The sequence below is a fragment of the Bufo bufo genome, chromosome 4 (genome assembly GCF_905171765.1).
Source record: "Bufo bufo chromosome 4, aBufBuf1.1, whole genome shotgun sequence".
Taxonomy (NCBI): domain Eukaryota; kingdom Metazoa; phylum Chordata; class Amphibia; order Anura; family Bufonidae; genus Bufo; species Bufo bufo.
Window position 1 is genome coordinate 339,441,649 of NC_053392.1, and position 23,059 is coordinate 339,464,707.

At 42.2% G+C, this 23,059-nt stretch overlaps 1 protein-coding gene across 1 annotated transcript in view; it reads left to right on the forward strand.

Annotated features, from left to right (window-relative positions):
* Positions 1 to 22,487, forward strand: part of SLC16A10 (solute carrier family 16 member 10) — a 92,538-nt gene extending 70,051 nt beyond the window's left edge. The window contains exons 2-6 of the mRNA XM_040428884.1: positions 9,479 to 9,623; positions 11,151 to 11,556; positions 15,107 to 15,250; positions 19,946 to 20,174; positions 21,740 to 22,487. Of these exons, the coding sequence (XP_040284818.1) occupies positions 9,479 to 9,623; positions 11,151 to 11,556; positions 15,107 to 15,250; positions 19,946 to 20,174; positions 21,740 to 21,975 (1,160 nt within the window). The 3' untranslated portion in view covers positions 21,976 to 22,487. The remainder of the gene's footprint in view (positions 1 to 9,478; positions 9,624 to 11,150; positions 11,557 to 15,106; positions 15,251 to 19,945; positions 20,175 to 21,739) is intronic.
* Positions 22,488 to 23,059: the final 572 nt, after the last annotated feature.

Genomic DNA, 23,059 nt, shown 5'->3' on the forward strand with positions numbered 1-23,059 from the left:
TCCAGATCAACTGCACATCCACCTGTGGATTACATGATAAAATTCCATAGTATGACCCCATTTCTCTTTAGGACTGGCCACAAGTGCCATGAGACTTTTTTGGGTTTTGGTTCCTAATTTTATTATAACCTCTGTTGTAGACACTACTAGCACAATAAGCTTGTGGGTTTATGTTGTACTGATCTAAGTACATTGATTCATACCAGAAGTATGACTAGTGGGGAGCAGTCTCCGCGGCCTCACTGAGGAGTAGGGGGCCACCAAGGGAACAGAGCACCCTGCCTTTTAGGGGACACCACCGGGCCTTGTAGCCCCATCTAGATGGACAGGACCTGCACGGGTATGCAGCTGCTTCATTTAACTCCACTGGTAATTGCACAACCTAGCTCCATTCAGACAGGGATGCTGGGACCCCATAATTAAATGTCACATCAGTTGGATCCCTACTGATCAGACTCTTACAGTTTGACCTATCACTTGATAATACAATAATACTGATACTATGACAAAAATCTTACAATTCAGTTTCCATCCAGAGCCCTACCTGTCCTCTGAGTTCCCCATTGCCCCGGAGAAATACTATATTTTCTGTAGCCTTCCACATGGCTTTTAATCTTGGTGGCCAGTATGATAGTTGACCAACTTGTAGCCTTGTATGAAACTGAGATATAGTAAGACATTGAGGGCAAGTAGAGCTCTGTAAGGTGCGGCTACACGGTGATGCTGGTTGTGCAAAAGCTGTCACTCCCAAGGATCGCAGCGTGGCGGTGCTAGAATAGAAAGGAATGGGGTCACAATGCGACTCACGATGCAACCCCAGAATCACTTATTGTTGGGCCTACTGGGTTAGGGGCCCACTCAGATGTGTTTGGCTCCCCTTGTATGTGTATGGATGGGTATCAGGGAGTCCCTTGCACTGTCCTGTGTTTACAGGTCTTATAAACTACCAAAGGTCGATCTGGATTTGTCTACTTTGTGCATATTTCTAAGTTAATTATTAAGATACTACATGGTCTAATAAGCCAAAAAGACATATATTTATAGCTAATCCTGTTTGTGCCATAGCCATTATCTCAGGGCAACATGGATTAATGTGCTTGGCATGTGCTTTATAGATAAGAGAGAGCATGCTTGATGACAGACTAGTCATTATCAACCCAACCCGCCTTGATTTACTAGTGAAACGAGCCATCTGTTGCTGCTGTGTCACGCATTTTTAGGAGCGTGTGCAGCACTTTTAGATCCCTTTAATGAAAGTGTACTTGAGAGATAAACAACTAGTAATTCATGGTCAATGGCGCAGAATTGCACTGCAACAGATACAGCCAAATGTTCACTGCCACACCATTGCAGACACCATTACTACATACAGTATGTTCTGCCTCACCGTTTTCTCTATACCAGGGATGGCCAACCTGCGTCTCTCCAGCTGTTGCAAAACTACAACTCCCAGCATGCCCAGACAGCCTACAGCAGGGCATGGTGAGAATTGTAGTTTTACAACAGCTGGAGAGCCGCAGGTCGACCAGACCTGCTCTATACTATATTCCAATTTTAATCACTTTAGGAGGGAAGAGGACCTCATGTAAATGGATTTATTAAAGGAGGTGTCCAAAGGGTCAGATTGGCAATGGCAAGGTAGCGATATGTCCAATCCCCCACCGCTCCTGCTCTGAGGTTTCCCCATGTCCCCACTGGTCCCTACTTCCTGACACACATGAAAGGATTGTACAGCCAATCACTATCCGCAGAGATGACCCGTCTTAGCCAGTTATTGGCTGAGTGGTCATTTCCTGTGTGTCAGGAAGGACCAGGAAGTGGAGACCAGAGGAAACTGGCAAGACAACCCCTTAAAGATCCTTGATGTATAGGTCATTAATACAACATCCATAGTTATCCAGGAACCCGTACTCTCACTACATGTATATATGGGGAGAGCATAGTGGGGCAGATTTACTATTAAAAATGTGCCATTTTTATGGGCGCATTTTGCTCCCCAAAATTTTTTTGCATCACATTTTCACGTTTTACACTCTTTTACATTTTTTTTACGACTCATCCATCAAGGGGTCGTGGCTCCACAGGAAAGGGACATGGCCTAATAGCAGCTCAGTGCACCAAAAATGCGCCACAATTTAGGCAAATTTTTGGTGAAACTAAGCCAACTTATACGTGGCATAGATTTAGACTACACCGTTTTTTTGTTTTTTTTTGTGTAGGGACACTTTTTTTTGGTGCACAGACAAAATTCTGGTGCAGGGACAAATGTTTGGTGCACCAACAGAATTCTAGCGTAAATATGGTGCAGGAATTACGATACTCAAAATTTACAAAGTCCCATGAACCTGAAAGGTAAATTTGTCTAATCTTTAGACTGTGATTCATATTCTTAGACAGTGCAGAGTGTGACAGTGTTTGTAAATTTGCCCCAGTGTCTCAGAAGCATCATGTGGCAGCACATGAAGTGCCTATGGCTCTGAAATATGGAACCATAGGGTTATGTAAATTGGCTTAGTGGCGTCATCTTTTACTTTACTGTTGACAGTCTTTTGCATCTCTACCTGAACAGGAAAAGACTTTCTGATTCTGTCACAGTCAGAGTTGTAAATGTTATTAGTCTCTGGTTAAAGATTGACAGTGAACAAGGCTGCAGTGCCTCATTTTGTGTAAAATTGTCCCAGCGTAGTAGTATGCATATTTGGCTTAGTATGCAGACATTTGTCATTAAATAGTTTATAGGGGTTTTCTGTGAGTTTTTTTTTTTTTTTTCACTGATTACCTATCATTTGGAAAGGTTATGAGTATCTGATCGGGACTACCCGATCAGCAGTTTGAAAAAGCAGTGGCGCTCGCAGTAGTACTGCAGCATTCCCCCTCTTTCCCAAGGCCATATGATGTTCATATCACGTTTAGCAGTCACATGGCCCGTTGAACTGCGATACCAAGCACAGCCGCTATACAATGTACGGCACTGTGCTTGGTGAGCTGAGAGAAGACCACAGTGCTACTGCGAGCGCTGATGCCTGAGGAGGATCGGCGGAAGTCCCAAGTGTCGGATTCCCACCCATCAGATACTAATGACTTATCCAGAGGATAGGTCATCAGTATAAAAATCCTGGAAAACCCCTTTAATTTTGTAGAAAAACCTTAATGACCTACTGAAAATAACAGTGGCTAAAAGAGCACTGTAGGAATTGTACTCGGAGAGCGTGAAGTTGCTGGGCTATGGCAGGATCATATGAATGGCATCTAGTTTAGGACCTGTATACAGTAAAAGAAAACAGTACATCATTGTACAATAATTCCTCCACCACTGTTGGTTACATCAGGACTTGAGAACACAACTGCTGTTGGACTGAACTGAAGATATTGCATCTGGCAGGAATCACTTTTCACAATGTGAACTTCTCCTAACACAGCGGGAGAAAGGGAACAGAGAAACAAGCCCCTTAAAGACATCTGGGCGTCAAATGCTCAGCAGGATGCTAATAGGCTGTTGTTGGAAGAGAAGAATACATTTCTGCTGACCAGCGTACGCTGGGTTAATAACTGCTGGTGCTTAGTCTAGGAAGGAATGCCATTATTTATACAGCATGTAATACCCAGCTAATGCATTTACATACTTCAGATTTCCTGTTGCTTTCTTCACATATCCTTAACTTTAGGGCTCATGCATACAAACGTATTTTCTTTCATTGTCCGTTCCGTTGTTTTTTTTTTTTTGCGGACAGTATGCGGAACCATTCACTGTATGGGTCCGCAAAAAAAAAAAACCTGAAGTTACTCCGTGTGCATTCTGTTTCCGTATGTCCGTATTTCCGTTCCGCAAAAAAATTGACCATGTCCTATTATTGTCCGCATTACCGACAAGGATAGTATGGTTTTATTAGGGGCCAGCTGTTCCGTTCCACAAAATACGGAATGCACACGGATGTCATCCGTATTTTTTGCGAACATTTTGTATATTTTGCGAAAATACATACGGTCGTGTGCATGAGCCCTTAGGCTGCGTTCACATCTCCGTCAGAGATTAGCCAGCTGTCAGCCGGATGAAAACTGCCTCATGCAGCGGTATTTTCCCGTCTGTAACCCGCCATTTATACGAGAAAGTGTCCGAATCACCGCCGGACCTCATTACAGGCAGTGGGGATCCGGCGGTGAAGTAGAGGATCCAGCAATGTTGGATCCAGTGAACTCCGGTAGGCAGAGAACAGCCGGAGGTGTGAACGCAGCCTTGGATACAGCTGGATATAGTAAATTTAGATTAGTTGGCCAATCCAACACATTTCGATGGGATCTGACGATAATCTAGTGGGAGTTGACAGTCGTCGGTTGTCAGGAAAAATGAAGGTAACCTGAGTTATCTTAAGGATAACCTGCTAAATAGCATCACATTTCGGAGCATTTTACAACAAAGTGCAATCACATGAGTCAATGTGGCCCAATGTGCCTTCAATCTGTCCGTGCAACCAAAGTGATTTGGATGGACTTTATTTCACCTGCTTTTCTATCTCGCAGCATGAGCGTTCGACCTACCAGAATACATTTGAGGTTTGGGAATTTTAATCATGACCTTTGCAAAGTAAATATGCATTCCATGTATGTTAACAGCATCCAGCATCCCCTCGCCCAGCAGGTTATCAGGGCACACCTTTTTTTAGACTTTCTCCACGCCCTCATAAATCTCATGGGCTATTTTAATTTTGATTTTTGCTCTATGATATGTTTGGGGGTCAGGATCTTGCAATACACCCCTCAGAACAGTAGAATTCCATTTCCAGGCAACTAGCCTTAGGGGAAGAGACATGAAAGCTACTATTACCATTCATTCACGCACGAGACACAGTGCCTTACAATATAGTGTTTTTATGGTTTTACACGCATACAGTCTAACATTGACCACTGGAATGTGTAGCACAAAGCTTATCAAATAAGTAGTCATCATCCTTCATCCCAGTCATGTGCTGGAGAGGACGTCAGCCGATGCCACCAGACGGTCACGAAAAAGCCTTGCACCATGCAGTACTATAAGAATGGTCCATTCTCCTACGCATTTCTAAAATGCTAAAGCTCTGGAATAAAGCAAACACAATATTTAGCATTCATTTTAAGACCTCAGCCCCTGGAAACTTGCTGAACTGAACTGAACTTACATCACCATAGAACAGTACAGACATGCGCCAAAAGGATACTCTTGTCCTCTGCCAGGTGAATTACGGCCTAGGGATACCATGCAGCAGGAGCAGCGCAGATGGCAAAAAGACAGTAAAAACACTATTGCAATGGCTGTGAAGGTGGATTTTCGCTTTTAAGCCGTTACACTCCTAGGCCTAGGATCCTTGACATTCTGCACTGAGATGACCACATGTTGCAGTCATGATAGATTGTAGTGTGATATCACACATCATCAGTGCTAGCGAGAACCTCTGATGGCTCATCAAATCATATGTTAAAGGGATTCTGTCACCTCCTTTTACGATTTTAAGCTGGCACCATCGCTATGTTGACTAAAGTAGCTTATTTCCAGGACTCTTTTTTTTTTACTTTATTTCGTTTAGTAGTTTTGATGTAAAAGCGATTTTTATGTTATGCTAATTAGGGTCCAAGGTGCCCAGAGGGGCGTTTTTCTCGCTCTCCGGTGCCCAGTGATGCCCCCCTGCAGTGCCCAAGACAGCCTCCTGATAGTCAAAACACCTCCCACAGCCCGGCAAACGGTTCCGCCCCCTCCGCACGTCATAATCTACTTTATAGATATGCCCCGTCCTCCTTCCTGTCTGCAGCCAGAAAACTCGCGCAGGCGCAGTACCGCCTGCGGCCTGCGCGATCATCAACGTCCAGAGGGCAACAGCGCTCAGGTCACATCACTGGGCTCGGCGCATGCCCAGTGAGACTTTTGAGGCTGTTGCCCTCAGGAGGTTGATGATCGCGCAGGCCGCAGGCGGTACTGCGCCTGCGCGAGTTTTCTGGCCGCAGACAGGGAGGAGGATGGGGCATATCTATAAGGTAGACTATGACGAGGGGAGGGGGCGGAACCGTTTGCCGGGCTGTGGGAGGTGTTTTGACTATCAGGAGGCTGTCTTGGGCACTGCAGGGGGGCGTCACTGGGCACCGGAGAGTGAGAAAAACGCCCCTCTGGGCACCTTGGACCCTAATTAGCATAACATTAAAATCGCTTTTACATCAAAACTACTAAACGAAATAAAGTAAAAAGAAGAGTCCTGGAAATAAGCTACTTTAGTCAACATAGCGATGGTGCCAGCTTAAAATCGTAAAAGGAGGTGACAGAATCCCTTTAACATGCTGCAACAATGTCTGCTTTAGGGCTCGTGCACACGATCGTGCCGTGTTTTGCAGTCCGCAAATTGAGGATACATAAAACACGGATGCCACCAGTGTTCGTTCTGCAATGGGTCCCCCATAATAGAAATGTCTATCCTTGTCTGCAAAACAGACTAGAATAGGACATGTTCTATTTTTTTTTCCTGCCCCACGAAATGGAGCAACAGATGCGGACGGCACACGAAAAATGCGGCTTGGATGCAGAACCAAACAACGTTTTGTGTGCATGAGCCCTTATAATGGTAAAATCAGGGGTGCCTACAGTTTTATATATTGACAGTAGCAACAATAAGGTGGGGAGAAGTCGCAATAACACCTGTACAGCGTCATAGAGGCCATGTTACTCCCTGGAAAAAGCGCTGTATCAGAAGCTGCCAGGTCCAGCACACATGAAGCCCGCCTCTCTCAGAAGCCCTGTCATCTCCAGAGTCTGGACTAAACACTACATTGTGGTTACAGGACCTGTGGTGATGTCACAGTCATGTGATTAGCCATGTGTGTGGGAGGAGTTAGGGGAACACAGGCTCCCTGTAGGACTGTGCTGGTGGCGAATGCAGAGGTACTTTATGTGTGGAAGGTGTGTATAAAGCAGGGCTACGTCAGTGTAACCAGTCTATTGTACAGTTTGCTGTGTGTAATGTGCAGACAGTAGTTCTATCTGTGTAATGGACATGTAGCAGAGCTGTGTGTGCAATGTGTATATAGTAAACTATCTGTGTATTGGGCACGTGGTAGAGCTGTGTATGTAATATGTATATAGTAGTGTTAGGTGGGCGCTGTGTATGGCAGCGTCAGGTGTGTGCTGTGTATGGCAGCGTCAGGTGGGCGCTGTGTATGGCAGCGTCAGGTGGGCGCTGTGTATGGCAGCGTCAGGTGTGTGCTGTGTATGGCAGCGTCAGGTGGGCGCTGTGTATGGCAGCGTCAGGTGGGCGCTGTGTATGGCAGCGTCAGGTGGGCGCTGTGTATGGCAGCATCAGGTGGGCGCTGTGTATGGCAGCATCAGGTGGGCGCTGTGTATGGCAGCGTCAGGTGGGCGCTGTGTATGGCAGCGTCAGGTGGGCGCTGTGTATGGCAGCCTCAGGTGGGCGCTGTGTATGGCAGCCTCAGGTGGGCGCTGTGTATGGCAGCATCAGGTGGGCGCTGTGTATGGGAGCATCAGGTGGGCGCTGTGAATGGCAGCATCAGGTGGGCGCTGTGTATGGCAGCAGTGGTCTTATGTTTAGTGTATGACAGGGATCAGCAACCTTTGCCACTCAAGATGCTGTGAAACTACAACTCCCAGCATGCAAACATGCTTGGCTGTTCTTCTAACTCCCACAGAAGTGAATGAAGCTTTCTGGGAGTTGTAGTTTCAGAACATCTGGAGTGTCGGAGGTTGCTGATCCCTGGTGTATGATGTTGGATAAATGTAAAATTGTCTACATTTATTTCTGCATGGGAGACTAGCAATGGTTTCTCTGCATAAATATTAGCCTCATAACGTTATGTGGGCCTATGCATTATATATGTGAATTACCACAAAATTTGTACTCCTCCTCGGCTAAAAATACTCCTCAAAATTGTTAAGAGGAGTATTTTTACTCTTCTGGAAAAAATGTAGTGCGACCTCTGAAGGTGAGGCTGTGATTATCATGTGCATAATATGGCTTTAATGGAGGTAATGGGGTTGCCAGCCCTCTTGCGTACTACTTGCAGAGGGATATATTGCTATGGTATCAGCAGCTGATTCAGGAGTTTGTCATAGCTCTGCGGTTAGTGCGCCATCTTCTGGTCAGGAGAAGCATTCTTGCAGCACATGGTTTGTGAATTTTGTATGTTCCACTCTATACCAGTTAGGCTTTGTTCACACCTCTAGTTAGTGTTTTCTTGAGGCTCTTTTTCTTGTTTTACAGCTAATATAAACTGGTGGAGGAAATGATGTAAATTCGTTCGAGTTGGCATAGTATTATTGTAGTCCATCAACCGATCCATTACAATACTACTTTTTAGTTCTAACAATAAGAATAAATGAAAAATAAAAAAATAACTTTTAAGGGGTTGTCTCAAGAACACACCCCACTTTTTTTTTTTTTTAAAGGGAACCTGTTGGCTCCGAAACCCCCCCCCTCAAACTTGAGTAAGTGGTGTGTATTGTAAGTGGTGATGCCGAGTCCGATTATGTAATTTTTCTTCATACTCACTTGCGTGCTGAAACTGTGCTCTCACAAACCAGCAGTAAAATGCATTGAGAGGACTCCTGAGCTCACACACATAATGTAGAGGACTCACAGAGGAGTCCTGTCGATGCATTTTACTAGTGGTTTGTGGGAGCAAAGCATCGGAATGGCAGTGAGCATGAAGATAAAAATTACATAAGCGGACTCAGCACCACTTACACTGTACACCGCTTACTCTAGTTTGGGGGGTGTTTTGGAGCTGACAGATCCCATTGCAGCAGGTCTGACGAAAAGCGTCAGGGGAAATGCAGCAGCTCATACCAGCCATTGATACAGAGCAGCTCTCCATTCTGGCACATAGAGGAGCTAAATGATGCCCATACCCTTTCTAGGGTATTTGGACAAGGGTTGTCATGGTAGGATAACCCCCTTTTAAGAGTTGCTATCAGCTCTAAGGGAGTATGGTGGAATATGTGTGGCTACACATAAGAGTAATAAAGGATTTCCTACGGTGCTTCATTCACAATTCTTATTGGACTTGTGTTGTGATTCCCACGGGTTCATCATTCTCATCTTTTCATCTTTCTTGGTGGTCACCAAAGCTGGACCACCACAGGACATCCTCCAGGGTAGACTTATACATTCCAGTCGCACAGTAAAGGTTGCATGTGACCAAGAGAAGAAGGTCCCTTTTCTTTTGATTATGGCACAGTGCAGAAACTAGACAATTTCCTTACAAACAGTAGACTCCAGTGCTGTAGATAGTGAAATATCTCATGTGATCATTGGAATCTCCACAGAACATGAAAGAATGATGACATTTTCAGTTCTTACAATCCTATGTAGAAGTATATTTTCTAAACCCATGTACACATTTGCTCATATTTAGGATTAATTTACTAATTTGCTCTTCAGCGTTAGTACATAGCAGTGGTTTAATCTATTATCTGTTTATAACGTTGGTTCCTATTTTTCCCCCACAGCATGGGTGAACTCGCTATCAATGGGAATGATATTCTTCTGTTCCCCTGTGGTCAGCGTATTTACGGACATGTTTGGATGTCGAAAGACCGCAGTTATTGGTGCTGCAGTTGCCATTATTGGCCTTTTTTCAAGTTCTTTTGTCAAGTAAGTTTTTTTATCATTTGTTAGCTAAACAAATCACAGCCGTCACGTTTTAATGTGTGTTACATAATCTCCGTATATTGATTGACCAAACATGAATAATGTATTTTCATTGGTTTTCATAAAAAATTATGAATTATTGCACTTGCAGTACAGTGAGGAAATCCCTTCATAGATAGTATGATTTTTACTGACTTCTAATTAATCAAGAACTGTCACCATACTGAATAATGAAAAATTGGTTCTTACAAGCCTTATAAATGTAAAAGCGCACTATGAATGAAGCTTTTAAAGAAGAACTCCCACAGTTTTTTTTGTGGAAGTGAAAGGTAGATTATATAAACTGTAGTGAAGGTAATTTTTTTTTACCGGTGACTGTGTTTGTGAGTTATAACCTCCCTTCTGATCTATAGCTGTGTCATGTGACCAATACTCTGATCTCCAACTTACACCGGACAGGAAGTCAGTTACTTCTCTATTCATTCCTATGAGACTTCCATTGAGGCTCCCATAGGAATATATACAGAAACTGGCCTCCTGTCCACACATAAGATGCTGTGTTATTTGAAGAGTCAGAGTGTCAGTCACATGACACAGCTGAGGATCAGAAGTGAGGGGATAACTCACAAATACAGTCACTGGTAAGAAAATTACCTTCATTATAGTTTACATCATGTACCTTTCTAACAGGACAGAGATTAAAACATTTTGTGGGAGTGCCTTTTTAGCGGTTGTCCAAAGCAATTTTAGTTATGGCCCTGAAAGTGTTTACCATTAAGAAAAAAGTCACCTATTTACCAATGCTCCATTCCAGCGCCTTCTAGTGGAGAATTTGTAAATTCTCTCCTCTGTTACTACAATTATGCATAATATGTCACATCTGTATTTGCACTGTGATGACATATGGGATAATATTTACTTATTTTACTCACTTATATAGCGCTAGCATATTCCACGGTGCTTTACAATCATCATCATCACTCACTGTCCCCAGTGGTGCTCACAATCTAAGGTCCCTAGCAGTATGTCTTTCAAGTGTGGGAGGAAAGCGTACCAAGGAGGAAACCCACACAAAAAAGGGGAGAACATACGAACTCCATGCAGATGTTGTCCTTAGCTGGAATGAAGCCTAGGACCCCAGCTCTGCAAGGCACCAGTACTAACCACTGAGCCACCATGCTGCTGCTTGTATCATAAAACATCACAAGCAATATGTTGTCACAGAGCCTCGGACTTCTTAGTAGGTTTCTTTATTGCCCAAAGGAAATGAAGGTCTCACACAAACTCCTAACAACTATGTACACAACTGGGGCTGAATCACGTGTGCTTCCGTATATATATTGACTTATTGTACACTGCACTACTGCTTCTGTATTTTCTTCCGCCAAACCACTTGCCTTTGTTTAGTCATCTCTACTTCTGTTCATAGTGGCTTGGCATTCTGTATTCTGATATTGTCTAAATGGATAAGTGTGACATTTTTTGTTGTTGCTAGGATTTCATTTCTTACCTGTTTTTCTTTTGCTATAGGAGCTTGGAGCCTCTTTATTTTACTTATGGAATTTTATTTGCCTGTGGCTGCTCATTTGCTTACCAGCCATCCCTGGTGATCTTGGGACACTACTTTAAAAAGCGCTTGGGTCTAGTAAATGGTATTGTCACAGCAGGCAGCAGCCTGTTTACTGTGTCACTGCCCTTTCTGCTCACTTATTTGCTTGAAAAAATAGAATTTTATAATACACTGCGTGTATTATGTGTCTTGATATTTGTGCTCTTTTTGGCTGGATTTACCTACAAGCCACTGTTGCCTACTAGAAGCAGCAACAGGCGTAAAAAGATCTTCAATTTCCACATCTTCAAATACAAGACTTATTGCATATGGGCATTTGGAATTCCAGCAGCACTTTTTGGCTATTTTGTGCCTTACGTTCACTTGGTAAGTGATGGCCTACACAACAGTCTTATTTTCACCCACTTAACAACAATTTGTGCCTTTCTTTGTACCATTTATACATGATAATGAGGTTTTAGGCCTCATGCACACGAACCAGATTTTGTTTCCGTGTCCGATCCGTTTTTTTTGCGGATAGGATGCGGACCCATTCATTTCAATGGGTCCGCAAAAAACGCGGACAGCACACCGTGTGCTGTCCGCATCAGTATGTCCGTTCCGTTGCTCTGCAAAAAAAATAGTGCATGTCCTATTATTTTTTTATAGTTTGCGGACAACAATAGGCATTATTACAAACGGATGCCATACAGAACGTCATCCGTTTTTTTTGCGGACCACAAAACACATACGGTCGTGTGCATGTAGCCTTAGGCTGGGGCTACATGGTGACTTTGAGTGCCACAGATACCACGTGGCCAAAGGTTTTGCAGTGTAGTGCAGCATGAATTGCAGGTAGTTGTGGCCACAACCTGAGAGTTGCAATAAATCTCATGATCTTTGGTAGTGCCACTGTGTGTGACTGTCGTCATGTTCCTCCAGCCTGAAGGACTTGTCCACCATCTTTAAAATGTTTAAAATTATTTTATAAATGGTTCAGAATTTTGTAAAATAATTAAATAAGTCATACTTATTTTACCAATACCTTGCTGATCCAGTTTTGTTCACGGGAAATGACCAATCAGCCAAGCACTGGTTGAACCAGGTCACTGCTATGGCCAGTGTTTAGCTGAGTGGTCACATTTCCTGTGTTGAGAGGGACCAGGAAGGAGAGACCAGTGGGGGAAGCTTCGGAATTGGAGCAGCATGCAAACGGTGAGATGAGTATTACTTAACTTATACCATTCCAAGTTATTTTTAAGAAATTTTAATGATCTTGACAACCCTTTTATCTAGATGAATGTGTGTCTTTTTAAACATCGATTACATAGCTGCAAAGTTTTTTAAAGGGGTTGTACACTTTGGACAATCTTGTTTTGTTAGAATGGTTCCCAAAAAAGAAGCTGATTGCCAAGTGTCAAATCAGTTAGTCCTTTTAGGCCTCTTTCAGATGGGCGTTACGGGAAAATGTGCGGGTGCGTTACGGGAACACCCGCGATTTTTCAGCGCGAGTGCAAAACATTGTGTTTTGCACTCGCGTGAGAAAAATTGCGCGTGTTTGGTACCGAAACCCGAACTTCTTCACAGAAGTTCAGGCTTGGGATCAGCGTTCTGTAGATTGTATTATTTTCCCTTACAACATGGTTATAAGGGAAAATAATAGCATTCTGAATACAGAATGCATAGTAAAACATCGCTGGAGGGGTTAAAAAAATAAATAAAAAAAAATTAACTCACCTTAGTCCACTTGCTCGTGTAGCCCGGCATCTCCTTCTGTCTTCATCTGATCTCTGTGCAGCAACAGGACCTGTGGTGACGTCATTCCGGTCATCAAATAATCCATCACCATGGTAAAAGATCATGTGATGGATCATGTGATGACCGGAGTGACGTCACCACAGGTCCTATTGCAGCGATGTTTTACTATGCATCCTGTATTCAGAATGCTATTATTTTCCCTTATAACCATGTTATAAGGGAAAATAATAATGATTGGGTCTCCATCCCGATCGTCTCCTAGCAACCGTGTGTGAAAATCGCACCGCATCCGCACTTGCTTGCGGATGCTTGCGATTTTCACGCAACCCCATTAATTTCTATGGGGCCTGCGTTACGTGAAAAACGCACAAAGAGGAGCATGCTGCGATTTTCACGCAACGCACAAGTGATGCGTGAAAATCACCGCTCATGTGAACAGCCCCATAGAAATGAATGGGTCAGGATACAGTGCGGGTGCAATGCGTTCACCTCCCGCATCGCATCCGCGCAGAATACTCGCCCGTGTGAAAGGGGCCTTAGACAATTTTAAACAATGTTTCAGGCAATTATCGTGACTGAAAGAAATGTTCCTGATAATTGCCTGATTGTCAAAGGAGATGAGGGCTGCATTTCCATGCAGCAGGAGGAGTTGAACCCAATGAAGGAACGTTTGGCCAAACCTAGAGATCCATCACTGCCCATAAGTATCTTCACTCCACAGAGTCAAAGGCCTTAGGCCCCCTGCACACGTGTGCTTCCCGTTGCTGTATTGTGGACCGCATTTGCGGATTCGCAATACACGGGTGCCGTTCCGTTGGCATTCCGCATCACGGATGCGGACCCATTTACTTGAATGGGTCCGCAAATCCGGAGATACGGAATGGTCCGTCCCGTACTTCCGCAAAAAGATAGGACATGTTCTATCTTTTTGCGATCCGCTGTGGCTGCCCATGTTCGTGCATGCAGGGGGCCTTAGCCCCCCTGATCTATAAAAACTAATGTACGCATACCACAGTTATCTTCAGTAAGGGAAAGATTAGTATAGATCCTATGTAAGTTACTATCCGTACTCTTTTCAAGCATAAAGCCTGACTGATCAGCATGTATAATATCAGGGAGAACTTGGAACAGGTGCATTGCCAGGACCTTAACCAATATTTTTATGTCACAATTTAGCAAAGATATAGGTCTGTACGATCCACAGTCTGTCGGGTTCTACCCAGGCTTGGCACTCCCCTATGTTAACGAGATTATTGGATATTTAAAATATTTTTTCACGCCATTTTAATTGGAGCCTGCGCTGCCATTCATGCAACTGTTGATTATTTACGTGTGATTTTACGGACCGCACGAGGAATGGGCATGTCCATTCTTGGAGCGAGTTCGCACAGGCACCACTAGAAAACACTACAGGATGGCTCTGTCCTATTCACTTGAACAGGAGGAGCCATTCCATAGAAGTGATTCAAACAGCTGAAGGGTGCCAGGAGGATAGGATATCCTCAGGATAGGTCGTCAATAGTAAGAAGCGGACAACCCCTTTAATAAATTGGTCAGATCTTCTGCCTGCAGGGTTTTTTCTAAGATTAGCTTGTGAGATGCCAGTTTTTAGTATATAACCCACACTGTGCGCAAAAAAAACGCCACAAAAATAAACATCCAAAACAAAAATGAAAGCACTTATTCAGATGTTTTTTTATTTTTTTTTTATAGGGAAAATGCCAGGGCTAAAATTCAGGTGTATAAGTGACGGATTAGGTCCGGATGCGTCCAGTGAAACTCGCACCATTTCGCAAGAAAGTTCAGCCAGTCTTGTCTGCAATTGCGTTAATTTTTTTCCACGCGGGTGCAAAGGTTTACAAACAGCATCTTCTAGCAACCATCAGTGAAAAACGCATTACATCCACACTTGCTTCCGGATGCAATGCGTTTTTCACTGAAGCCCCATTCACTTCTATGGGGCCAGGGCTGATTGAAAAACGCAGAATATAGAACATGCTGCGTTTTTCACGCAACACAGAACTGATGCGTGACAAAAACGCACATGTACACAGACCCATTGAAATGATTGGGTCAGGATTCAGTGCGGGTGCTATGCGTTCACGTCACGCATTGCACCCCCGCTAAAAACTCGCTCATTTGAAGGGGCTTAACTCTTGCTTTTTCCATTCATCTACAGATCAAACATGTTTCGGAGCGTCTGGGAACTGAGGTCAAGGTAGAGGTTTTGTTGCTATGTATCGGCGTTACATCTGGGGTTGGAAGGCTTGTTTTCGGCAGAGTTGCAGATTACATTCCAGGTGTCAAGAAAGTCTATTTACAGGTAATGCAATACTTACCTCCCGTGTCTGTCCTATCTGTTGTTCAGAGAAAGGAAAGTTCCCTATTTTGTACCGAGCAACATAGATGTAATTCCTGTCATCAAGCAGGCTTCACTTACTCTGCCTTATCAGATGATTTTGTCAATCTCGATATCTCATAGATATTACACAGTTGTTGTGATAACTCCCTGGACAAGGAGACGACTTCCACGATGGGATCACAAAATTCAGATTCCACTGAACTTCCCAGTCAGACTGCATTACAAAGGCTTATGTCTACTGCAACATATCTTCAACCCTATTTTGCTGATTGCTTTGCAAGACACGGGCAAGGAATTGACCTTTTAATGACTGCACATTTTGGGGAGATTATTCAAAACTGGTGTAAAGTAAAACTGGCTTAGTTGCCCATATCAACCAATCAGATTCCACCTTTCAGTGGGCAAAGGAGCTCTGAACAATGAAGGAGGAATCTGATTGGGTGCTATGGTCAACTAAATCAGTTTTCCTTTACACCAGTTTTGATAAATCTCCCCCAAAATGTGCAGTCATTAAAAGGTCCATTCTGAATAGGAATCATTGACCACAATTCTCTGGACACGGTCCTTCAGCCAGTTTTTAATCCAATTACAAACTATCGATAGACCTTATTTTACATATTAACCCTTTCGCTACCCGTGCCGTACATGTACTGCGCTGGAGCAGTGGGCAAATATGGCGCCCGCTTGCACGTGTTTCAAACAATAATGCTGATCGTGGTAATTAAAGCCTTTAGATTCCATGATCAAGTGAGATAACTGCCTCTTACCGGCATCCTCTGTGGCCAATGAGGATGCCAGTAATTAAATTCAATACCCCAGATCTCGCTGAAGAGACTAAGGTCTCTTTCACACGGGCGTCACAGATTTTCTCCGGAAGCGTCGCATGTGCGTTGCGGGAAAACCGCGCGAGTAGGCACTCAATTGCAGTCAGTTTTCACTGCGATTGCGTTCTGATGCTCATTTTTTTCCGCGTGGGTGCAATGCGTTTTGCATGCGCGTGAGAAAAAACGGATTGTGGTACCCAGACCCGAACTTCTTCACAGAAGTTCGGGTTTGGGTTAGGTGTTCTGTAGATTTTATTATTTTCCCTTATAACATGGTTATAAGGGAAAATAATAGCATTCTTAATACAGAATGCTTACTAAAATGTGGATTGAGGTGTTTAAAGAAAAATAAAATAACTCACCTTATCCTTTTGTTCGCGCAGCCAGCATCATCTTCTTTCTTCTTCTTTCAGGACCTGCAAAAGGACCTTTGATGGCATAATCGCACTCATCACGTGGGGAGCGCGGTGACGTCAGCGCAGGTCCTGCTGAATGAAGATAGAAGATTACGTCATCAAAGGTCCTTTTGCAGGTCCTGAAAGAAGAAGAAAGAAGATGATGCCGGCTGCGCGAACAAGAGGATAAGATGAGTTAATTTTTTTTATTTTTTAACCCCTCAAGCCACATTTTAGTAAGCATTCTGTATTAAGAATGCTATTATTTTCCTTTATAACCATGTTATAAGGGAAAATAATACAGTAAATTGACTTTTATCAGTTTACTAACATCATCTCCTAGCAACCATGCGTGAAAATCGCACCGCATCCGCACTTGCTTGCGGATGTTTGTGATTTTCACGCAGACCCATTTATTTCTATGGGGCCTGCGTTGCGTGAAAAACGCAGAAAATAGAACATGCTGCGATTTTCACTCAACGCACAAGTAATGCGTGAAAAACACCGCTCATCTGAACAGCCCCATTGAAGTGAATGGGTCCGGATTCAGTGCGGGTGCAATGCGTTCACCGTTCAACAAAAAAGTTTAAAAAAATATATATAAAAAAAAATGTAACAGTTTAAATCACCCCCCCCTTCCTGTATAATAATAAAAAAAATATATAAATAACAAAAAATATAAACATCATAGGTATCACCGCGACCGAAAAACGCCTGTACTATTAAAATATAAAATATTTTTCCAATACGGCGAATGGTGTAACCTATAAAAGGGTCAAAATTTGCCATTTTTTCATTGCTTCTCTTACCCAAAAAATTTAATAAAATGTGATTAAAAAGTCACACACACTCCGAAATGGTATCAATGAAAACAAGAAATGAGCCCCCACACAGCTCAATAGCTAAAACTATAAAAAAAAAAGTTATGGGGGTGAGAATATGGTGATGTAAAAAAAAAAAAAAAATTCTCAAAGTTTACATATATTTTTACACTATTTATACATATGTGGTATCGTTGTAATTGTACTGACCCAGAGAATGAAGGGCACAGGTCAGTTTTGCCGCAAACAGAACACCATAGGAACAAAACCTGGAAAACAGTGGAGGAATTGCATTATTTTTTTCAATTCCACCCCATTTAAAAAAAAATTCTCACTTCGCACTACATTGTATGCCATATTAAATGGTGGCATTAGAAAGTACAACTTGTTCCGTAAAAAATAAGCTCTCATACAGCTATGTGAACGGAAAAATAAAAAAGTTACTGCTCAAGAAAAAAGGGAAAGAAAAATAAAAACGCAAAAATGAAAAAAAACCTCTGGTATCCGAAGGGTTAAACATCTATGAGGGACAGTATCAAAAGCCTTTGCAAAATCCAGAAACACTACATCCACAGCTGGCCCTCTGTCTAGGCTACTACTCACCTCCTCATAAAAACATATCAGGTTAGTCTGACAACTTCTGTCCTTTGTAAACCCATGTTGGTTATAACTTATAAAATTATTTACAGTCACATACTCCTGTATATAGTCCTTTAAGAGTCCTTCAAACATTTTTGCCACACCAGAAGTTAAACTAACTAGTCTATAATTACATGTAGAGGACCTAGATCAGTGATGGCAAACCTTTTACAGACCGAGTCCCCAAACTGCAACCCAAAACCCACTTATTTATCGCAAAGTGCCAACACTGCAATTTAACCTGAATGCCAATATAGTATATCTTCCATGTACTTTATCATTTAGCTATAATAGGTGCTGTGCTGTTCATAGTGCGGCCTGTGCTGATGAATGGCAGGAAAAGTCTAAGATATATTGGTACACTATAGACTTTTTCCAGGGCATGGGTGCCCACAGAGAGAGCTCTGAGTGCCACCTCTGGCACCCGCACCAAAGCTTTGCCTAGATCCTTTTCTGAATATGGGCACCACATCTGTCTTGCGCCAATCACTTGGCACTGTACCAGTACCTAGAGAATCTTTAAAAATTATAAACAAGGACACAGCAATGACTGAACTGAGCTCTTTAAGGACTCTTGGGTGTAATCCATCTGGACCTGGAGTTTTTTTTCACATTTACCTTATTTAACTTAGTTTGGACCATATCTACAGTTAGTCAATTGAGTATATTACTGGATGTACTAACAGCACTGGCACCACCGATATCATCTCCTTTCTCTTCTTTTGTATATACAAAGCTAAAAAAAAACATTTAGTAACTCTGCCTTTTCCTTTTCTTTAGTGACTAACCCCCTTTATCGTTATTTAGGGGACCTACCTGCTCAGACCTCGGTTTTTTAGCATTTTTATATTTAAATAATTTTTGGGGATTTGTTTTGCTCTCTTTTGCAGATTTCATCTCCTTTTTAAAGATTTTATTAAGCCCCCTCAGATTTGTATTTTTAAATGCCCTTTTTGTCATTTATTGTCCTTTTTAAAGTAGCTGTAAGCCATTGGGGGTTTAATTTTAGGAGTTTATACTTGTTACTTAAAAGAATACATTTTTTAGTGCAATTACTGAATGTGTATTTAAAGCTCTCCCTTTTATCCTAAGTATTATTATGTGACAGTAGCTGCTCCCAGTCTATGCCCTGAAATGCTACCCTCAGCCACTTGAAACTGACCTTTTTAAAATTCTGTGTTTTTGCTCTACCAGCCAGATTTTGCTAATTATACTTCGGGGGAATATAATTATATTGTGGTCACTATTACCAAATGTTTCTTGAACAGTAACATTTCCAACAAGCTCTGCACCATTAGATATTGCCAGATCCAGCAGAGCATTGCCCCTAGTGGGAGCTTCAACAAACTGGCCAATAAAGTGGCCATGCAGAAAGGTGAGGAATCTTCTCCCCTTTACAGTTGAGGCAGAACCATGACCCCAGTCAATGTCTGGGAAGTTAAAATCTCCCATTAATTAATCAAAATGCGTGAAGGACTTCTTGCATGCACAGCCCATTTTGAACTCTTCCAAAAGTACATGGATGGGAGGTGGATTCAGGTTTTGACTTTGCCATTGAAAACCCCTCCATATCTTTATTTTCAGACATTCCTTGGTGGACTTAACTGGTATGTATAAAGTCATTGTCAAGGTGTGCTGTCCAAGTCTGGTGGATCTATAATCTTCGTAAGCACCTTCTCATACAATGAAGAAATGATAGTAGATTTTATGATCGTGAGCTACAGCAAAACAACCATAGCAGTTCCACCACAATGCTTCACATGCGGTGTCAAGTTCTTTGGTTTTCACCTAACTTGTCTTTTGTTACTGTGGACCATATACTGCTGTTGCACATGGGTTCTCTGCTGTCTCTGTCCGCCTCTGTATTGTTTTATAATGTGACAGGCTTCACATATTTCTTTATTTTCTTTATGATTGATGCGGTTTATAGATTAATTTATTTCCATTAATTTATTATTTTGATTTTTTTCCCTGCAGGTGATATCTTTTTTTTTCATTGGACTGATGTCTATGATGATTCCATTGTGCCACAGTTTTGGTAGCTTGATTGCTGTGTGTCTCTTCATGGGCCTGTTTGATGGCTGCTTCATATGTATTATGGCTCCAATCGCATTTGAACTTGTTGGGCCAGAGTATGTGTCTCAAGCAATTGGATTTTTGCTTGGATTTATGTCCATTCCTATGACTGTTGGCCCACCTGTTGCAGGTAAATTGAAATGTCTTGTTATATCATTGTTTTCAGATTTACACTAAAACAGCCACAATACATTTATTGGGTCTTTGATTCATTAAAGGCTATAGGCACCTTCAGGGTCATTTTTTATAATTGCATTTTACAAATTTTGGGCAAAAAAAATGTTCAGCTGTTTCTGTTATACAGCTTTACCTTCCAGTATATCTTGTTTTCCATTTTACAGAGAATCCGTCAGGGAGCTGCTCTGATGGCTCCATGTATAGTCCTTATCTCTGAACTCCTGCCAGCTCATAACACTTATTTAAGATTATTATCAGTTTGATAAGAATGAACCTATAATGAGTATTTCTGAGCGGTCAGGAGTTCAGAGATAAGGGCTACACATCCAGCCATCAGAGCAGCTGCCAGATGGATTTTCTTTAAAGGGAAGGTGCCCATAGCCTTTATGTTATCAGGATGGGTGTAATGAGCAGGTAACACTTGCATTTCTTATTCGCTTCTGAGTGTGAGGTGAAAACTGCAGGTCCCATAATTCAACTGCCTGTTTACAGTTACAGTCTACTGAGCTGTCAGAAGTTCAGAGATAAGGGCTACAAATCCAGCCATCAGAGCAGCTGCCTGATTCTATGTAAGGCGAAGGTTTCCATAGCCTTTATGTTATATATTTTATTTCTAATCTATCTTATTAAAAGGGGTGTAATGAGCCCACCTTGTTTTTTATGCAATAATGAGTCTGAGGCAAAAACTGCAGGTTCCCATGAATAAACTGCCTGTATGCCATTTATACTTACAATCTACTGAGCATGACTGTCAAACAAAACAAGAAATGCAACAGCTCACTGCAAACCAAATAAAGTACAAAATTGCATCATAATTGCAAATGCTGAACTAATAAGTTAGAGATTTAGTGTTAGGAACCCGTCTAACTAGAGATTGCCTTGACGTTCGGCAGACGGGCTCAAATAATTTTGTACAAAACGATTTGCCAAGTATCTCTAACTTATTAGTTCAGCATTTGCAATTATGATGCAATTTTGTACCTTATTTGGTTTGCAGTGAGCTGTTGCATTGCTTGTTTTGTTTGACAGTCTTGTTCTCAGCCATAGCAACGTGCCCCTGCGCTTTTGGATGTGCTGACTGACCACCTTTTTCTTTGTAATCTACTGAGCATGTGTGGAACAGCACACTAATGCCACCATGTGTGCACACTTGCAGGGAGAAGTAGATCCAGCCCCCTTAACAGGATGTCACTGATGAAGTGCATTCGGGTAGTGGATTCCCGAACCAAGGCTATTGATTGATATATGGCCCACCATCAGTTCTAGAAAAAAACGAGCTCCACTGCAGTGATGTGATCTGCTAGATAAACTCAGTCAGAGCCACACTTCTAAATGCATTTAAGTCATTTAGGTTTGCAAACTAGGAATGGGGAGAATAAAAGCTAGGTCTCAGAAGACCGCCTTTAGTATGTTTAATGGTTGACATTGTCAAACAATGGCATCATTTATTTATTTTTTAACATACATGAAAGTACTGATTGGTGACTGATTCATTCCATAATTTATTGTCTCTTCAAGGTTTTTTGCGTGACAAACTTGGTTCTTACGATATAGCATTTTATTTGGCGGGTATCCCCCCAATCATTGGTGGATTTATCTTGTGCCTTATCCCTTGGATACATGAAAGGACTTTAAAGGAGACGAAAAAAGAGCTGGATAAAGAGGCTGAAGAGAAAATTCTGGATAGTGCTGCCAGTGCATTAACACCAGGCACAGCAGAAAATTCTAAAAAGGAAGATGTCTCCATCATATAATTTCCCTTCTTTTACAGTGTATGACAGTGACTTCATTGTAACTGGTGCTACAAAACCAAAGCTGTATGATCACATTAGGGTGTTTGCTTACATATATGACTAAGCCTGTCATGTCAGCCTATGTGTGGGTATCATGCCAGGACTATTGAGCAGCCTTATGAATGCCACAGAAAAGTAATGCATATTCAGAAGTAGCTTTACAGCAATACAGGGCTTGTTTTATATAGCATCCACAATACCAATATTCAGTTTCAGTGACTGAAAAATGTTCTACTTTGTTTACCAGATTTCTCTGCACAAAATTTGTCGGATTTACAATCACATTAGATTGCTGAAGTATAGTGTTAGTGTAGTTTGATGTGTTTGAATTGCAATGTATTTTATTTTGCAGACTGCTGGCATTATGATTATTATATTATTTTTTTTTGCAATCAGTGCTGGGTATTCACATACATTTCTGCTGCAGGGTCTTGTTTGTCCAAGATTTCAGGATTACCTAAAACTATAAGGCCCATTTCACATGGGCGAGTATTCCGCGCGGGTGCAATGCGTCAGTTGAACGCATTGCACCCGCGCTGAATCCTGACCCATTCATTTCTATGGGGCTGTGCACACAAGCGGTGATTTTCACACATCACTTGTGCGTTGCGTGAAAATCGCAGCATGCTCCTCTTTGTGCGTTTTTCACGTAACGCAGGCCCCATAGAAATGATTGGGGTTGCGTGAAAATCGCAAGCATCCGCAAGCAAGTGCGGATGCGGTGCGATTTTCACGTACGGTTGCTAGGTGACGATCGGGATGGGGACCCGATTATTATTATTTCCCCTTATAACATGGTTATAAGGGAAAATAATAGCATTCTGAATACAGAATGCATAGTAAAATAGGGCTGGAGGGGTTAAAAAAAAACAAAAAAAAAACTCACCTTAATCCACTTGTGATGAACGCAGTGACGTCATCAAAGGTCCTATTGCTCACAGATGAAGACAGAAGAGATGCCGGCTGCGCGAACAAGTGGATTAAGGTGAGTTAAAGTTTTTTTTAACCCCTCCAGCCCTATTTTACTATGCATTCTGTATTCAGA